Genomic DNA, 18,661 nt, shown 5'->3' with positions numbered 1-18,661 from the left:
CCAGGGCCTGGCTAAAGGTGTGTCGAAAGTCCCAACCAGAGCAGCAGCTGCAGGGGGACAGGAACACATGAAAACCCAGGGTTTCCACGGTAACTGTGTTACAAAATGAAACAATCATTCAACAACATGCCATTTGTTCCCGTGTGGTAGAAAATGAGACCCAACCTCAGTCTCCTCAGTACAAAAATACATGGATTCAGGTGAAAAAGGGAATAAATATTTAAGTCAGGGAAGACCACGGGTCCCATTCACTGCTGTGGCACAGTGGATGCGTTTAATGAGTCGGACATACAAAAATAAATCACAACAAAGCAACACAAACTGTACAAATAAAAACCTGAAGCAACAGTTTGATCTGAAACGAAACCTCACCGCTGCCGAGCAGATTGTGTTTAAAACGTCCCGATCCAATAAAAAATCAAATAAGAGTCATGGAGGCAAAAACACAGCTGGAGAGGATAAACGGGTGTGTTTGTGATGCCTCTTAAACACACACACACACACACGCACGCGCACACACACACACGCACGCACACGCGCACACACACACACACATACACACACACGGGGTAAAGTTAAAGGGTCGTCTCACAGATTGACCCTCTACGAGTATAAAAACTACAAACATTAATAAATTACATCACTGACACACAAACACGTCACAAGGTGCTAGTAAAATAATTCCCAAAGCCTTTAGGATACTGAAGGTTGAACAAGTGTCTGGTCATAGAGATGTGTGTGTGTATGTGTGTGTGTTTTCCTTCTCTGGATCAGACTAAATCACAATACTCTGAGTGTGTAAGGCCATATGACGACAACACAAGCTTCCTTCTGTTGTTTTCCAGGCAGCACCTTTCAAACTAACCACAAACAAGAGCTTAGAACTATGACAACTCAAATCACACACACACACACACACACACACATACACACACACACACACACACACATGTATATAGATAGATAAATATTTTTAAAATAAAATTAGTCAGACAGGAAAAGCTGTAAAAATGTAGGGTAAGCCTGACAGAAAAGGGCTAAAAAAGTTTTGTACAAACTACATTCTATACAGATAAGTAGCAAAAGCTGTGTGTGTGTGTGTGTGTGGGGGGGGGGGGGGGGGGGGGTCTGGGCCGGCGGTGCTGCCTGTGAAAGCAAAAGGAGGTGAGAAAGTATCCCCATGGTGCTGCTGCTCACCTGGCATGAATGAGGCTTATCAGGTCTACGCAGGTGTGTGTTTGCGTGTGTGTGTGTGTCCTTCTACATACTACATACTGAGGACCATTTGACCATTTTCCCAACAAGAGGACATTTTTTGGTCCTCACTTTTTTTAGAAGTTTACCAGAAGCTTACTACACCAGTTAGAGGAAGTTTCAGTTAAGGTTAGGGTTAGGAATAGGTCAGCACTGGTTATGGTTAGGGTACGGGTTAGGCATAGTGGAGTCACACAAATTAATGGAAATCAATGGAGGGTCCTCACTAAGATAGAAAGACAGACAGGTGTGTGTGTGTGTGTGTGTCAGGTGAAAGATGGGCTTTGTGCTTTCCACTGCTTCTTGATTTCCTACCTTATAATAAATAAACACCTGCTCCGGTGAAGGCTAAATGCTGGAGTTGATGCCGATTGAAACAATTCTCAGAGAATCCTGAATCAGAAAAGGCCCGTGGAGATTTCCGTCATCTCAGTGTGGCATGATAAGCTGCACTCATAAGTATTAACACCCCCCACCCAAGCACACATGCAACTAAATACATGCAAGGGATACTTTCACAGGTCTTGGAATGACTGCAATGTTACCACCCCCCGTAAAATGGCAGCTGTAGTAAAATGAGGTGTTCTCTTAAAAAATATTTATAGTAGCTTCTGTACATTTTAATATCTGAACGTTATAAAGTCTAAGAAGAGGCAAAAAAACCTATTTGACCAATGTTCTTCTTAGAAATTGAAAAATGCATGTTTCTGCTCCTCCCATCAGGAGTTGGCGATGAGACCCAGCTCCTGAATTCCCGGTCCTTGCCCAGTCTCTGTGGCGCTACAGGAGCAGCTTTCCGTTTCGATGGATCTTTAATATCTTGCCGAGTCTCTGTTTGGCCGTTGCCATGCCTTTCTTTAGCCGCTTCGCTGTGGAAAGAGGAGAGAACAGGAGGTGAGCTGCTGGGGGCTTCTCACCATGCTCAGGTATGGCTGAGCGAGCTGCCCACCTTTGGGGTCTGCTGGCGCCGTGCGGTCCCCCTTCACCACACCGCTGCTGTTGGTGCTGGTGCAGTTGGTGCTGTTGTTGGGAGAGGACGCAGAGGGCCGCCGCTGGTTGAGGAAGATCCCAGGGGCCATGGGTTGTGCCCCTCCCACAAACTTGATGGTTCCAGTGCTGAACTCGTGGTCCATCAGGCTGCCGTCCTGGGAGTCCACGTTGTGATCTGGAGAGCTGCTGTCCTGGGAGAGTTTGGACAGCTCCTCTGTAGCTAAAGCCTTCTTTTTGGTGCTTTTCTTTTTCTTCTTGGTTTTCTGCTGCTCCTCCTGCAGACACACACGTGTTTTTACTCAGACACACACCGAGCTACAGGTAATCAGCAAACAGAGCCATACCTGGTGAGAGAGTTTAGCTGCCGCTGCAGCTAAGCCTGTCTCTATGGAGGCCACGCGGGCGCCGTCTCGCGCCGGTCGCTCCTGCCGCGGAACTGAAGGCCCAACACGCGCTGCAATGACATTTGCATCCGGTTTGAAAACAACTTTTTGAAGGAAGCTGAGTTTTTGCTCAGCAGCAGTGTTTACCTGTGGGGCTGTAGGGGGTGTCGTCACTGCTTTTCCGCTTTTTGGATCTGGATTTGAAAACAGGATTATCCTCTTCTGACTCCAGCGAAGGGTAAACTACAACAACAGCATGAGTCAGAGCTTCAGTACGAGGATGGAAGGTCACTTCACATCTTTCAGTTTTCTAAAAACAGACAATATTAGCAGAGACAGGACAGCTGTTCAGCAGCTGCTGGCCGCCACCTCCTCTCTGCTCACAGCCCCAACCCATCAGGAGTTCAAACTACAGCACGCTGCTGCTGTTATTCACAGGTTCAAACCAAGCCCCCACAATGCGTCTCTAAAATTGGGCCCAACCCGGAAGTACCGAAAATGGCAGTTCCACCCTCATCCACTGGGGGCTGGTGTCAGAAGCGAGCAAATCCTCATTGACTCCCATGTTAAAAATACCAATTTCACAGCAGAAATAAACATGTTTACAGCCTGGTACCAGAACATGTTTTTGGTTTAAATGATCTAGTTTACACTCATGACAACTCTGAGGGGGGTGACTGTTTTTCTCACTCTTCTGTTTAAGTGTATTAAAAGCCTAAAATTCTGTATAATTAATGAGCATCAGACCCACGTGACCACAGAGAGGCCTCAGTAGAGCCTCCTGTTCCGAGATTTTGAGTCTCTGTGTTTGTGTATTCTTGTTTGGATATTTTTTGTGCAATTGTTGGACAAAATGACTTGCTGTGGCATTAATTGCACTAATAGAGCGTCCAAGGAGTCTCCACTTCATTTTTTCGGTAAGTAAAATTATATTTATGTATTTTAGGTCACTGCCGAGCTGAGCTTAGATTTTAACATGTACTGTTTAACCATGAAATTTAAATGTAATAGGGTAAAACCCAGTGCATTTAACATAATGCTGCACTTTAGAAAATGGGTTGAAATATAACATGTTGGTGGAGCTGGGTTCCCACTATCGGCTTGTGGAGCTCTCGGGAGACCGATGTTTTCCACCCGGTTCTCGCCTCCCCGCAGCTCGGCGCATCTCAGATCGCAGCGGCGCTTGTCTGCTGTGCGGCTGCCGGCTCGTGGAGCTCTCGGAGACCTCTGCGTTCGACCCGGTTTTACCCAGCGGCCAGCCCGGCCTATCTCTGACTCAGAAGCTCTGGTGTTGTGCACAGTTAACTCCGGTTGTAGCTAGGTTGCTACCTCCGTTAGCTTAGCTCCCACCTCCGCATTAGCTTTGGGTTAGCTTCAGGCTAGCTTGCAGCTAGTTCGACCGGGTGTCCTCAGTTGATCCCAGCCTTACAGCCCCACCCTCAGCTCCACCTCTCTTCCCTTTTATGGAATTGTCTGGGCTTGACGGAACCCGTGACACGGTCAAAATGGCGGTGGTGGCCACCTCCCATTTTAGTACAAAAACGTGTTATTGGAGTCTATGAAAACCCATTGTCCATATCGATGGTTCAAACATCTGAATCGGGAGGGGCTCCTCTCATCCTTTAGTCCTCCCTAATGACGGACTTAAGACCCGGAATCTGATTTTGACAGCTGCAGAGAAAAGCAGCATGTCTGATTATTATTTACGCATTTAAGATCATCTGATCCAGGATCCCAGAGATGGTGTCAGGAACACCTCCCAGAAACCCGTCTAGTGGTCCTCAGATCAAAGGGAACTACAGGAACACGCAGCTACGGACTTCCTGGCACTTTGATAAAAAAACCTGAATGACAGCTTTTGTTTGCTACGGTTCATCCGTAAAAGCGCCCTGGCTTCTGGTGGATGTGCTGCTGAAGTGCTGGAAAGTCGTGGCTGATGGGCAGGAGCTATCATCTACCTGACACCTGCTACTGAGTACCTGATACTAACTACACAATACCTGATACAGAGTACGGGATGCCTGCCGCAAAATAATGACAAAGAGTACCTGATACTTGAGACAGAGTACTTGCTACCTGATACAAAGTGCCTAATACCTGATAAAGAGTACCTAATGCCTGATACAGAGTACTTGCTACCTGATACAGAGTACCTAATACCTGATACAGAGTACCTAACACCTGATACAGAGTACCTAACACCTGATACAGATTACCTAACATCTGATAGAGTACTTGCTACCTGATACAAAGTACCTAATACCTGATACAGAGTGCCTGATACCTGACACAGAGTACCTAATGCCTGATACAGAGTACCTGATACTTGAGACAGAGTACTTGCTACCTGATACAGAGTACCTAATACCTGATGCAGAGTGCCTAATACCTGATACAGAGTACTTGATACCTGACACAGAGTACCTAATGCCTGATACAGAGTACCTGATACTTGAGACAGAGTACTTGCTACCTGATACAGAGTACCTAATACCTGATGCAGAGTACCTGCTACCTGAGACAGAGAACATGCTACCTGATAAAAAGTACCTAATACCTGATAAAGAGAACCTGATAGCTGATACAGAGTACCTAACAAATGATACAGATTACCTACCACCTGGTACATAGTACTTGCTACCTGATACAAAGTAGCTAATACCTGATAAAGAGTTCTTGCTACCTGATGCAGAGTGCTTTCTATCTCATACACAGTACTTGCTACCTGATACAAAGTACCTACTTCCTGATACAGAGTACCTTATGCTTGATACAGAGTACCTGATACCTGATACAAAGTACCTAATGCCTGATACAGAGTACTTAATGCCTGATACAGAGTACCTGATGCCTAATTCAGAGTACCCGATACCTAATACAGAGTACTTGCTACCTGATACAGAGTACCTAATAACTGACACAGAGTACCTGACACCTGATACAGAGTAATTGCTACCTGATACAGAGTACCTAATGCCTGATACAGAGTACCTAATACCTGATACAGAGTACCTAATTCCTGATACAGAGTTCTTGCTACCTGATAGAGTACTTGCTACCTGATGCAGAGTACTTTCTACCTCATACACAGCACTTGCTACCTGATACAAAGTACTTAATACCTGATACAGAGTGCCTGATACAGAGTACCTAATGCTTGATATAGAGTACCTGATACCTGATACTGAGTACCTGATGCCTAATTCAGAGTACCCAATACCTAATACAGAGTACTTGCTACCTGATACAGAGTACCTAATAACTGACACAGAGTACCTGACACCTGATACAGAGTAATTGCTACCTAATACAGAGTACCTAATACCTGATACAGAGTACCTAATGCCTGATACAAAGTACCTAATACCTGATACAGAGTACCTAATGCCTGATACAGAGTACTTGCTACCTGATAAAGAGTACCTAATACCTGATACAGAGTACCTAATGCCTGATACAAAGTACCTAATACCTGATACAGAATACCTAATGTCTGATACAGAGTACCTAATGCCTGATACAGAGTACCTGATACCTGATACAGAGTACTTGCTACCTGATACAAAATACCTAAAACCTGATACAGAGTACCTGATACCTGATACAGAGTACTTGCTACCTGATACAAAGTACCTAATACCTGATAAAGAGTTCTTGCTACCTGATACAGAGTACTTGCTACCTGATAAAAAGTACCTAACACCTGATACAGAGTACATGCTACCTGATACAGAGTACCTAAAACCCTGATACAGAGTACATGATACCTGCCGCAAAGTAATTATACAGAGTACCTGATACTTGAGAGAGTACTTGCTACCTGATACAGGGTACCTAATACCTGAAACAGAGTACCTGCTACCTGAGACAGAGTACTTGCTACCTGATACAAAGCACCTAATACCTGATACAGAGTACCTAATGCCTGATACAGAGTACCTAATACCTGATACAGAGTACCTAATGCCTGATACAGAGTACCTGATACCTGATACAGAGTACCTGTTACCTGATACAGAGTACCTAATGCCAGATAATGAGTACCTGATACCCTATAGAGAGTACCTAATGCCTGACACAGAGTACCTAATGCCCCGTACAGAGTACCTGATACCTGATACAGAGTACCTAATGTCTAATAGAGTACTTGCTACCTGAAACAGAGTACCTAAAACTCAATACAGAGTACTTACTACCTGATAGAGAGTACCTAATACGTGATAGAGTACCTAATGCCTGATACAGAGTACCCGATACCTGATACAGAGTACCTAACGTCTGATACAGAGTACCTAATACCTGATACAGAGTACCTAATGCCTGATACAGAGTACCTGATACCTGATACAGAGTACCTAATGCCTGATACAGAGTAAATAATACCTGATACAGAGTACCTAATGCCTGATACAGAGTACTTGCTACCTGATAAGAGTACCTAATACCTGATAGAGTATCTAATGCCTGATACAGAGTACCTAATACCTGATACAGAGTACTTGCTACTTGATACAGAGTACCTAATACCTGAAACAGAGTACCTAATACCTGATACAGAGTACTTGCTACTTGATACAGAGTACCTAATACCTGAAACAGAGTACCTGATTCCTGATACAGAGTACCTGATGCCTGATACAGAGTACCTCACACCTGATACCTGATGAAAATACAATTCTGATAACGTGAGTTTTGGTAAAACCAGTATAGATTTGGCTGTTAATTAGAAACAGTCAGTGTTCTAATGTAACTTTTGGTTCAACCAAGCATGACTTGATGTCAGTAAAACACAATAAGAGGGTAGGTATAAACTAATGAAATACACTAAATTGCTGCATGACAATAAACTACAAAGTCATGCAAATATTTGTATAAGTACTCGGTGTCAGCGAATACTCAGATGTAAGTACTTGTACTTACTCTGTTGGTTTGACTAATTGGAATTCCTTCTTTTTTAAAACTTCCAACAAAGATCCAGACCAGTTGGTGTGTGATCCTGCTGTAGTATTATCTAATGAGTTTGTCACATGAGCATGAGAGCACTGAAACAGCTGACTCATCGGGCCTTAGATCCTCTAGTGCTCTATACCTCTGAGGAACAATTGGTCATTCTTGTTGCTCACCATAATCAGAGTCTTTGAAGCAGGCATCCATGTGATCCTGCTCATCGTCATCATAATCCAGACTCTCAATGCTGCTGCTCTTCCTGGGCTTCTTCGGGAGGCGTTTGGTCGCCCGTTTACTGCCGCCACCTCCACCTGCCTTTCTGCAGACTTGTGAGCTGTGTGAGTTGTTTTTGGACTGGTTGTGGCTCCACGGCTGCTGAAGGCTCTCTGAAGATGACAGGTTGGCCATGGACAGCATGCCCTGAATGGCCTCCTGTGTGCTGGGAGACGCAGGTGGCTGACTGCAGCATGACAGTAAGACACATAGAACACTGTAGATGAAACCACTGAGCAGCAGGCTGTATTGATGCACATCCTACACCTCTGAGTGTCTGGGACTGTGGCTCTGAGCTCACATTACACTCTCTTCTCCTTAAAGCATTAAAACATCTGGGCTTCTTCTTTTGAGATAAATAGAGTAGCGTAGTTTATCTACAAAACTAGGATTTAACGCTGTTTGCTATCAGCTTTGCTAAATCATGAGAAATATCAAACAAACTGGCAAATGAACTTATATTTACATAGATATCCACAGATATTTATATAATCGATAGAAGTTCATACACCAACTGGCTTGGTCTATATTTAATCCAAAGATTAATATTTAATTTAAGAGATTGAAATTAATAGCAAAAGTTTATTTACTTAAACCAGAAGACTTAATGGCATCTTTGCTTGTTCAATGACCAAATATACACCACTCTGTGTTAAAGAAGAGTCAGGTTTAAAAAGTTAAGAATTTATTACTAACAATTTAAAGATGACAATTTAAAAGACAATTCATAAATGACAATTTATAAAAGCTTTGATATTAAAACTTGGTATTAAAGCAACCTGTGTCTGGATGAAAGCTAAAATGAAATGTGTGTGTTTGGATGTGTGAATGTAAGTCTCAGAAGGTTTCTATCAGAGAGAGAGAACGCGTTCTGGGTGAAAGAGTTTGTTTTGCAGCTAACTAGAGTATTTCTTAAAGGGAACAGCATACAGACGCAATCTGTGTTCTACCTCACTGTTCAGACGACCCTCTGTGTGGATCCGGAGGTCAAGGGAGGATGTTGTCAGCCTCTGGGTACTCGGTCCGGTAGAGAAGACCCGAGTGGTACCGACTCTCTGGTCCTTGAGTTGCCGCAGGCACACAGGTGGACGGTTTGCGTCTTAAATGAACTCTGAAGGAGTTTTGCGTCAGCTGGTTGCAGATGGCGTCTTGTTGGAGCAATTCTATCAGCGTGACAGAAAAGCTTAGTAGAGGTTTCGAGCGGCCGACCCGATCTCCTGGACTTTCGTTGCCACGGAGAGATTTTGGTGAGCTCAAGAACTGAACTTGAACTGAGGAGTTTAGGTTTTACCAAACCTCAGGACACGCCCTCTCAGAGATAGAAAGCTTTGTTGTTATGGAGCAGTTACCTTTACCCTGATTTCAGTGTCCTGCATGGTGTGTATAAGTGCACATGACCTTCTGTCACTGATCAACATTACTGATTATCATAATTATTATTAACCAAAGAATAATAATTACTTTCAGTAATTAAATACATTTATAATGAACCTTGATGATTATTTATGAACCTTGTAATAGACTATAATGGTTCTTTTAAATCTTGAAGTGTCCTTCATCTTGCGGATGGAACAGCAGTCAGATAAAAGGCAGTCAGATTAAAGGGGTGGTAGACCGACATTCAGCCTCCTGTGATGGATAATCTGTAGATAGAAGTACAGCCAGGATAGCCTGACCCAGCTGAGGAAGTGTGACCTTTGGGTCACAAATGAGGCCATTCATGTCGCTACAATAGTTTTGTGTCATTGCAGCATTTCTGTCTGTTCTGGATTATGAAGCCCTTTTGTATATGAATGCCTCAGCACAGTGTCTTGGTAAGATTGATGTGTTTATCATGCCTGCTGAGGTTTATTACTAGCTAGGGCTGCTCAATTAATCGAATTTTAATCACGATTACGATCTGAGTTTTGAACGATTATAAAAAACAAAACAAGCCGATTATTTTCTCCTCCCGCTTGCGCTGCCCTGAGTTGCAAATGAAGCGCTCCTCCACAGTGTTGCCAACTTAGCGACTTTGACACTATTTCTAGCAGCTTTTCAGACCCCCTTCTTGACTTTTTAATCCTAAAAGTACCTGGCGAACATCTCAGAAACATCTCTGGTAACCCTTAGCTACTTTCTGGATAACTGTCGTCGACATTTTCTGCAAGTTAGCTAAACACTCCGCCTGTGCTCCGGACCGTTCTTCACAACATTAGGAAAGGGAATGATGTAGTGATGTGTCGGCCGCTAAAGACAGCTCTCGGAGCCGGCTCCCTGTTGGATTAACCAGAGTGAGTGACACACACACCGCACCTGCGGACTCCTGAGCAGCTAAAAACAGCTAAATGTGCGCGTGCAGCGTGCTAAACACACGTGCAGCTTGCCCGATTGCTGTGAGACCGGGGGGTGGGGGGTGCAGCTGTGGTTGGGACAATTGTTACATTAACTGATGGACTTGTAAATAAATAGTTTATAAATAAGGTAGAAATAAGTTCCTCACGCTGATAAATAATAACTAATCTCTCTGAGGACACGGTGCTAGTGCACGCTCCTACAGCACCTTGACACGACTCAATAAATGTTATGCAACATTTTGTGAACATCAATTTATTTGCATTTACTTGTTATAATTTATTTGTATATTTCTTGCTGTCAGTATTTGCAAGACATTGGTATTTGGTCACGGATCATCTTGTTTCTTATTTTTGTCCTGATTGTGCCCTGAGCAGTTTTATGACTGAATAAAAACAAATAAAATCAACATAAATTGAAAAATCGTCCTAAATAATCGTGATCTCAATTTCAGTCACCATAATCGTGATTATTATTTTTGCCGTAATCGAGCAGCCCTATTACTAGCTGTAGACCACTGACCCATCATTTTGAATTGTATTCTCCAGTGGGATGGCCTTCTTTGTCCACCTGGAGGTAGGGACATTGCTTGGATTACTACCCACCTACATTTGTAACTTTATCTCATCGAGAAATGTAACTTCCCGGTAACGATCAGCTGTTACTTTGTGTCCTGTTTGCCGCACCAAACTGCACTTTCTGCATGGAACAGGCTGCAGGAAATAAGGAGATCACAGCGTTTATCTCCTTGAATACATTTAAAACCAGAATGAGAGCCCGTGTAACGTCCAGCAGTGGTCAGTTTTCACCTACAGATTGACCTACACGCCACCGGTCATCTACAGGCCTAATTCCACCCTCTAAGGTGGATTTTACATTCTACCGTCCAACAAGCCACAAGGTTCTGCAAACCTTGTTGGCATTTCAGGAGGAACAAGATGTCAGCCTGTGTTCCCAAACAAAGCCTTCTTTTGATAACGCCGCAGGATGGCTCACTCTCATGAAAAAGGAACTTTTACAACTCATCAGTTAAATAATCATTAAATAATATGGTTGAATGAACAAATGTTATATGAATACTAATGAAATGTTTTGATTAATCTGTACTTAAATTACTGTGGTTGAAATGAATTTTATTATTACAATGAAACATTTTGGTGTTATGATCAGTAACGTTTGGTTTAACAAGTACATCATTATCTACACAGACACCATGTTCATTAGAGACAAATTAAAGTTAAAGAAACATCACTGCACATTGATATTTTCTTACCCACAAATCAGAGCATCCTGTATCTGAAAGAAGGCGGAATGTTCTGAGGTTTGTGTGTTAACACCCCTTAACATGGCACGTCCCGATTGGCCAAGTAAATCCTAATATGAGAATATTAAAACAGAATCACTTCCGGAGTGATTCAGCATTCCAGCGTTCTGTGAGATTCAGCATTCTGTTAGTTGAGTTAACTCTGACTGGCCATCGGAGGGAAACTCTGCTCACACCACATCTCTTGACAAGCTTTCGACAAGCTAAAAGCTGCCTACAGCTGACACAGCAAAACAGTTCCTGCAGAACAAAACTGATACAATTCCGACTCCCTAGGAGTCCTTCTACACGCAAATAATTTCATCTATCTGTTGACATCTCTGGACTGGAGCGTCGGAGCTGCGGTTAATCGACTGAACCTCGGTGCCCAGAGGTCATCCGACCTTCCTGACCTCCGGATCCGCGAAGAGGGTCTCCAAAGAAAGGGTGAGGTAGACACAGCGTGATTGCGTCTGATGCTGTTTTGATGAGAACCAACTTCATAGTTTAATGCAAACCAAATTCTTTTCACGCCCAGAACTCAGTTCTTCTAGATCCAAGGTTCTGATAAACACACACCATTCAATCACCATACATCACATCCCATCCACTTAGATCCAGTCATCACATAAAGGTTCCCTAGTTGTCACGTTTTTAATTGTTTAGAAAATAAAATTCTCACTTTTTATAAACCTGACTCTGTCTGAAAGAATCGAAGTGTGTTTGATCCCTGAACAGGCAAAGAATCCTAGAATCTTCTGATTAAACATCCAAAGACCAATCAGGTTGATATTCTATATTTATATAGAATCACATCATAAGCAAATGTAATATATTAAGCTTTACAATATTATACCCCTACAGTTGTAACTTACTCCTATAATAACTACCTGTGTAACTGAATACATTTTGTGACTATCTTTGCCGCCTCTTGGCCAGGACTCCACTGAAGTTTTTAATCTCCATGAGAGCTTCCTGGTTAAATGAATAAATAAAGTAACACATGAACTTGTTACAGAGACATTTTCTTTCTTACATTTGTGGTTCTAACACACCACACCATCAAAGGCTGAAGGAGAGCAGCAATACAGAAAGCCAACACACACACACACACACACACACACACACACACACACACACACACACACACACACAAAGAGAGAGAGAGAGTTGTCCGTTTGTCAGTGCCTCGGCCCATTAAGGAGCCCAGAAACCAATTTAAAGAGCAAGTCACCCCCTACCAGAGTCTAACTCCACTCCCACTTCATGTTTGAAAAATGCAACAAATGCTGTTGCCTGGCAGACTGAGAGGGCGGAGCCGCTAACAAGCATACACTCAGGCTCACGACAGCATTGTGACATCATAATGTACCAGTTTACATCATAGCATACCTCTTAGCCAATAGCGGTGGCAGATTTAAATTAGAATACAGTGCAGAGTTTTTACCTGACGACGGCACAACACTGCCAGTTTTAGGCAGAATATTTAAATTTTAACTAAGATGCACTGAAGTGCCAAATTATTGACGACACGTGTCTGCAGCACGATTAGACACTCGTTTATTTAGTTTATCAGCAAAAAAAAGTTTATTTGGGGGTGACTTGCTCTTTAAGGAGGAGAGAAGAGGTCCCATGGTTATTGATGTTCCTGCAGGGACGGTGGCTTTGAGGGGATCGGGAACTAACCAAATCCCGGTCAGGTCGTACCTGTTGGTGCTGTAGTCGATCCCCCCCACCTGCTTGCTGGCCTGAAGCAGGTCCAGGATCCCTGCTGCACTTCCACTCTTCTTCTTCACCTTAGAGTTCCGACTCTTGACCTCAGTCCGGGCCTCTGTGTCGATGTGTAAGGTCTCTTCATCTGAAGAATCCATGCTCTGGTTTGGGAGGAAGAGAAGGGAGATGACGCAGAAGATTATTAAAAGTTATTCCAGGAGGAAATGCCAATTTCCTGGTTTGCATGGGATTTCTGTGTCCCATGAAAACCTCCCAGGTGGATCATTATAAACTTTTCTTCAGCCTTGCTCAGGCTGCAAACAAACACTGCATGGCCAAATAAAAAGTCACCAGCAAAAAAAAAAAAAAAAGGTCACACACTAATATTTCTTTAGACCGTCTTTGGATTTACAGCACACATTCTCTGTGGCATTGTTTCAATAAACTTCTGCAGCATCACCAGATTCATCTCCATCCAGTGTTGCATTAATGTTTCACTAAGATCTAGCACTGATGGTGGTAGAGTCTGACCGCTGCACAAAGCCTTCTCCAGCACATCCCAGAGGGTTAAGGTCTGGACTCTGTGTGTGAAAATGATGCCTCATGCTCCCTGAACCTCTCTTTCACCATCTGAGCCCGATGAATCCCGGCATAGTCATCTTGGAATATGCCCGTGTCATCAGGGAAGATGGGAGTAACCTGGATGTTCAGGTAGTCAGCTGACCTCATTCTTGGAGCCCATCCTGGTGCTGAACCTAGACCTGACCACCTGCAGCAAGCCCAGATCATAACACTGCCCCCACAGGCTTGTACAGTAGGCACTAGGCATGATGGGTGCATCACTTCATCTGCCTCTCTTCTTACCCTGATGCACCATCACTCTGGAACAGGGTCCATCTGGACCCATCAGACATGTTTTTAATAGAGCGTTGGACAGTTCTTAACCCAGTTTTAGTCAATTCTGTATCTCCTTAGATGTTTTCTCTGCTTGATGCCAATGATCTGACCCTTTTCACACAGACTAACATATTTTCCACGACCACCACATGTGTCTTTCCACATGGTTGGTTAAGAAATGAGAAGCAGCTCATTGCACCAGTTGGGTTAAATAACTTGTTGTACCTGAAAGATAATCACCCATGCAATAATTCTCCAAGCTGGAGACTTTTTTTGGCCGGGTAGTGTATAATAATACGGGATCTGGTTCTAGTGCATATTCCCAAACTGGTCTCCATTAAACGGCCAGGTGAACGGCTGTGGAGCTAAAGGTCTGATCCAGCTTCTCCTGACCTCTCAAAAGTAAACATCTGGTCTAATTATGTTACTTCCTGTTTCTCTGGGTACACCCTGCTAAGTCTGCGCTGGTGCTCGGCTAACGCTTCATCTAAATTGATCTAAATTAGCATTTTCACTTTAGTTTGGAAGCAATGCTGTTAACTGTAACACGATTGTAAATGTGTCTTGTTTAGATTACAGCGAGGAGCATCCAGCTTTGACATCTTTTGTCTGGTTCTTTTTTCAACACAACAGAAGAGTTGCTGTTACCTTGTTTTTGCTGACATTTCGACTAACACTGTAGGCTTCCTCAGAGCTTCTACTGTGATGAAAAAAGAACCAAGTAATGCATCCAGCTTTTACAGGTGGGGGTTTGTGTGTCATACGTACCTTGGTCACCAAGGGTTGGAACTTCGGCTTTTTGGCGGGTTGCAGAGGTTCTCTAATATCTGATAAAACTGGACAGAAAAACAACAACAACTCCTTCATACGTAACATAATGAAACAAGATGTGAGAACATCCAAATATTCTTCAAAGCAGGGGTCCCCAACCTCCGGGTCAGGGACCAGCACTCGTTCAGGGATCATTTGGAAGCAAAAGGAATACAAAGTCTTTTTTAGAAGTTCTATGTACATTTATTTTCACACATATCCCAAAGTGGTGAGGAAGTATCAGTCATGGCTTCAATAGGACCTGTTCCCGCTTTGTTAAAGTTCTAACAGTTCTTTGGACGGTCACTTTAAGGAAACAAGCTCTTGCGGGCCACGCCCACTCCTCCTCTAAATGGCTGTTATGTGGCGAGGATCTCAGACATCTGGGAGGGGCTCAGAGTAGAGCTGCTCCTCCTCCAGCCTGGAGGGGGGTGGGCTCTATTCTTATTTCCCCATGTGTGACATCACAAATGGGGAATTTTGGAAATGGCTCATTTTAGGTACACAATTCCTGAAACCAAACATTAGCCACGTTTACATGCGCCAAATTCCCCCATCCAATTCAAATCTTGGTTGATCGGAAATCATGAACACTAACTGAAATGATCTAATCATGCGGTGAGTTTATATGCACCAAGTATTCAATCAGATTAAATAGGTTAAAGGGGCATTATGGAAGTGTGACAGCCAAAACATGTAGAAATAATAAATGTCTTCTTCATACATTCTCCTGCAATGCCCTGGTCCTGTAGAATGAGCCCTGGCATGTTTACTGTGATTGCCTGTTTTTCTGTAAAATCACAGAAAAAGAGAGATGCTCGGGTCGAGCAGGCTGCTTCATGCGCGTTCACGCTCAGGCATCGCCCGTAGCATTTGCTATCCGTAGCTTTAGCAGCAGAGAGAGAAGCAGTGACAACTCAGTGACATTGTCGCTGTTCCTAACGCCTAGTGATGAACCTAGCTACATTTCTGAGGACCCTTAGCTACTTTCTTCTTGATATTTCCTGCAAATTAGCAACAAAATAGCTATTTTCGCTCCGAACCGTTCTTTGAACGTTGTTTCAGATGTCATCAATGATTTAAATGTTACAGATACAAAAGATGTCACTGGCGCTTCAGCTCACCTAGTTAGGCGTCGGACTCTCGTGCAGAAAACCCGAGTTCGATTGTGGATGTTAATATAGTTTATTTAGTGTTTATTTTTTACATAAATGGTGTATTTTTTTACAGTAAGATGCCCAAATTTTGATTTGAAACTCTCCGAACGGCATTGAATTCACAGATAAAAAAGATGTGGGTTCAACTTTCATTTTGGAACAATTTTTCAAGCAAGGGAAGGGAATGATCTGAGCATGCAGGAGGACTGACCCATCATAAACCTTTGTCGGCTGTGCTGAAGAGAAAGCTACAGAACCACATTATTTAATTAATTAGCTGCGTGTTCTCCTGTCCTCTGTCCTCCGGGCCACACACACACACACACACACACACACACACACACACACACACACACACACACACACACACACACACACACACACACACACGGGACTGTCTCAGATGTTATTTTCGTTAAGGAGTGTGCACGTACAGCATGCGCGCCTCGTGCACGAGCCTACTATTGAAGCTGCCGTTACGCTTTTGGCCCTCGGGGGCAATCACGAGCATAAAAATTCAAAACTCCGTAAAGTCCCTTTAAGCATGCACAGTTTTCTTTCCCGGAAAAAATAATTGTAAATAAACGTCATCAAACTAATAGAAAAATGTAAAAAAATAAATAAATAAAACAAATCTTCCTGCTTTCCTGATTCATTTAATCAATTGAATGTTTTTATTTTGCTCATAGAAGTTATGTTTTCTTCAGTGATTAACTGCATATTTATGCTTTTCTGTGTTTGATTAGTACAATATCAAAATAAGGGAGGTTATCCTTGTGTCTACCTCTTGATCGGCTGGTCTGCGGGTCTGAAGTGACGGCTGGGCGCAGCGGGGGTGGGGGGTTCAGACTCTCAGCTCTGTTATTACTAATAAACGTGACAATCAGCTGAAACTGTTGAGAACATTTGGTTCAAAATAATAACAACCAACAATAAACGAACCGCATCTCAGGTCATCTGTGCTAACGTGCTTTTACACAGATCGTCACCCAGAGTATTCAACTGAGGATGTTTTTCTACTGAACATCAGTCTCCTTAAACTCAAACCGGGTCTGCGTAACCGACGTTACCCTGCCTTCTTTACGAGCACGTCTCCATCATCCACCTGCTGCAGAAACAGCTGCTGCGTTCACAGAAACGGGGATCCGTGCTGCAAACCCAAAATTAATCTGCATGTTTCCAGTACAGACTTGAACGTGTTTGTGCAATAAACAGATTTTTATTTTACTTCCACAAAATGCAACTTCTGGATTAGAAATTACAGAAATGGGACGACTCACCATCAAAATTAAAAGCCGGCGCTCGTTAATTAAGCCATCATTTCTTACGTCAGGTAGTCTAAATGACGGCGGGGAGGCTCGCTAGCTGTTGCACACATGCGCAGTGGGCATCATTTTACTTCAACAACCCGAACGGCTGTGTACATGCACCTCAATCGGAATGAGGATCGGACAAAACCACTTCTCTCAATCGGATTTGAATTTCATTCCGATCGGGCCTAATTGGATCCGAACATTCCCGTTGACACGTGTACATGCAGAATTTTTGATCTGATTGGGCGTTCAATCTGATTAATTGTGTCCATGTAAACGTGGCTAATGAGAGAAAACAAATGGATACGTGTTTATAAAAGAGGTAGAGAGCCACATGGCAGCACAAACGGATGTAGAAGATGATCTGTGTATAATCATCATACCACTGAAACATGGCGTGTATAAGCACAGGACACTCACAGGGTAGATCTCTCTTAACCATGTTTTTTTTCCGCCTGATGGGAAATTCGTCGATCTTCAGCTCTCCTTCATCTGAGACATATTCGTATTCATCCCTCACCGGCTTGGTTTTGTCATCTTTTAGGTTTTGTAATGATCCAAAAACACTGGAGTTGGTCTGAGGCTTCAGGACCTTGGAGCTAAAATGATAACCACAGAACAATAAAAGCTTTGAATTAGTTCTGATGGAGAGGAAGCAGCCAAGACTAATGAAACGTTTATGTCCAATCAGGGCCATCGTACACACCTGAGCATTTTCCGGTGAGACATGGTGAAGCTGAATCTGTCTTTATTGCCTGACAGTGGTGTTCTGTCAAATTTACACTCTTCTTCCATTTTCAGCAAGGAATCAGGCTTACTGTTCTGTAATGTTCAAAAACAAACAACATCTCCATAAGATGCCAAATTAAACCCAATCAGGTTTACAGTCATTTTTTTCTTTGGGGTTTCCAACTCATTTAGGACATATTGCTCTCAGGATGTAGTAACAAGTCAAAACAAAGATGTTTTGTGAATGGAGCTGTTTTCAGTAATGAAAAGCAGAGGAAGGCTTTAGGATTCTAGGGCTGAGGCTCTTTAATTTGTCACTTTTTCAAAGGAACCAAAGGTAATTACCTGAATGGGTTGATTATTCCCTATTTAACCCTCCCACCGTCTTTATGGGTGTGACCCCACGAGGAAAGTTGACCATTGAGCAGGGTTGATGGTTTATCCCTTGAGGTCCACATGGAAAGGGTGAGGTGGTGCTCACTCCTCACCCCTGCCACGTGGACCTCAAGGGATAAACCATCAACCCTGCTCAATGGTCAACTTTCCTCGCGGGGTCAC

General features: G+C 43.2%; 1 protein-coding gene across 1 annotated transcript in view; it reads right to left on the bottom strand.

The window, feature by feature from the left end:
* Positions 1–242: 242 nt before the first annotated feature.
* phf2 (PHD finger protein 2) overlaps positions 243–18,661 on the bottom strand; it is a 105,625-nt gene continuing 87,206 nt past the window's right edge. The window contains exons 14-22 of the mRNA XM_054738168.2: positions 18,081–18,196; positions 17,795–17,973; positions 14,863–14,930; positions 13,192–13,358; positions 7,751–8,034; positions 2,775–2,870; positions 2,589–2,698; positions 2,204–2,519; positions 243–2,123 (exon numbers count right to left, since the gene is read on the bottom strand). Of these exons, the coding sequence (XP_054594143.2) occupies positions 2,035–2,123; positions 2,204–2,519; positions 2,589–2,698; positions 2,775–2,870; positions 7,751–8,034; positions 13,192–13,358; positions 14,863–14,930; positions 17,795–17,973; positions 18,081–18,196 (1,425 nt within the window). The 3' untranslated portion in view covers positions 243–2,034. The remainder of the gene's footprint in view (positions 2,124–2,203; positions 2,520–2,588; positions 2,699–2,774; positions 2,871–7,750; positions 8,035–13,191; positions 13,359–14,862; positions 14,931–17,794; positions 17,974–18,080; positions 18,197–18,661) is intronic.

This window comes from Nothobranchius furzeri, chromosome 3 (assembly GCF_043380555.1).
Source record: "Nothobranchius furzeri strain GRZ-AD chromosome 3, NfurGRZ-RIMD1, whole genome shotgun sequence".
Taxonomy (NCBI): domain Eukaryota; kingdom Metazoa; phylum Chordata; class Actinopteri; order Cyprinodontiformes; family Nothobranchiidae; genus Nothobranchius; species Nothobranchius furzeri.
Note: the sequence above shows the minus strand (reverse complement) of the source record. Positions and strands in the feature narration are given on the sequence as shown.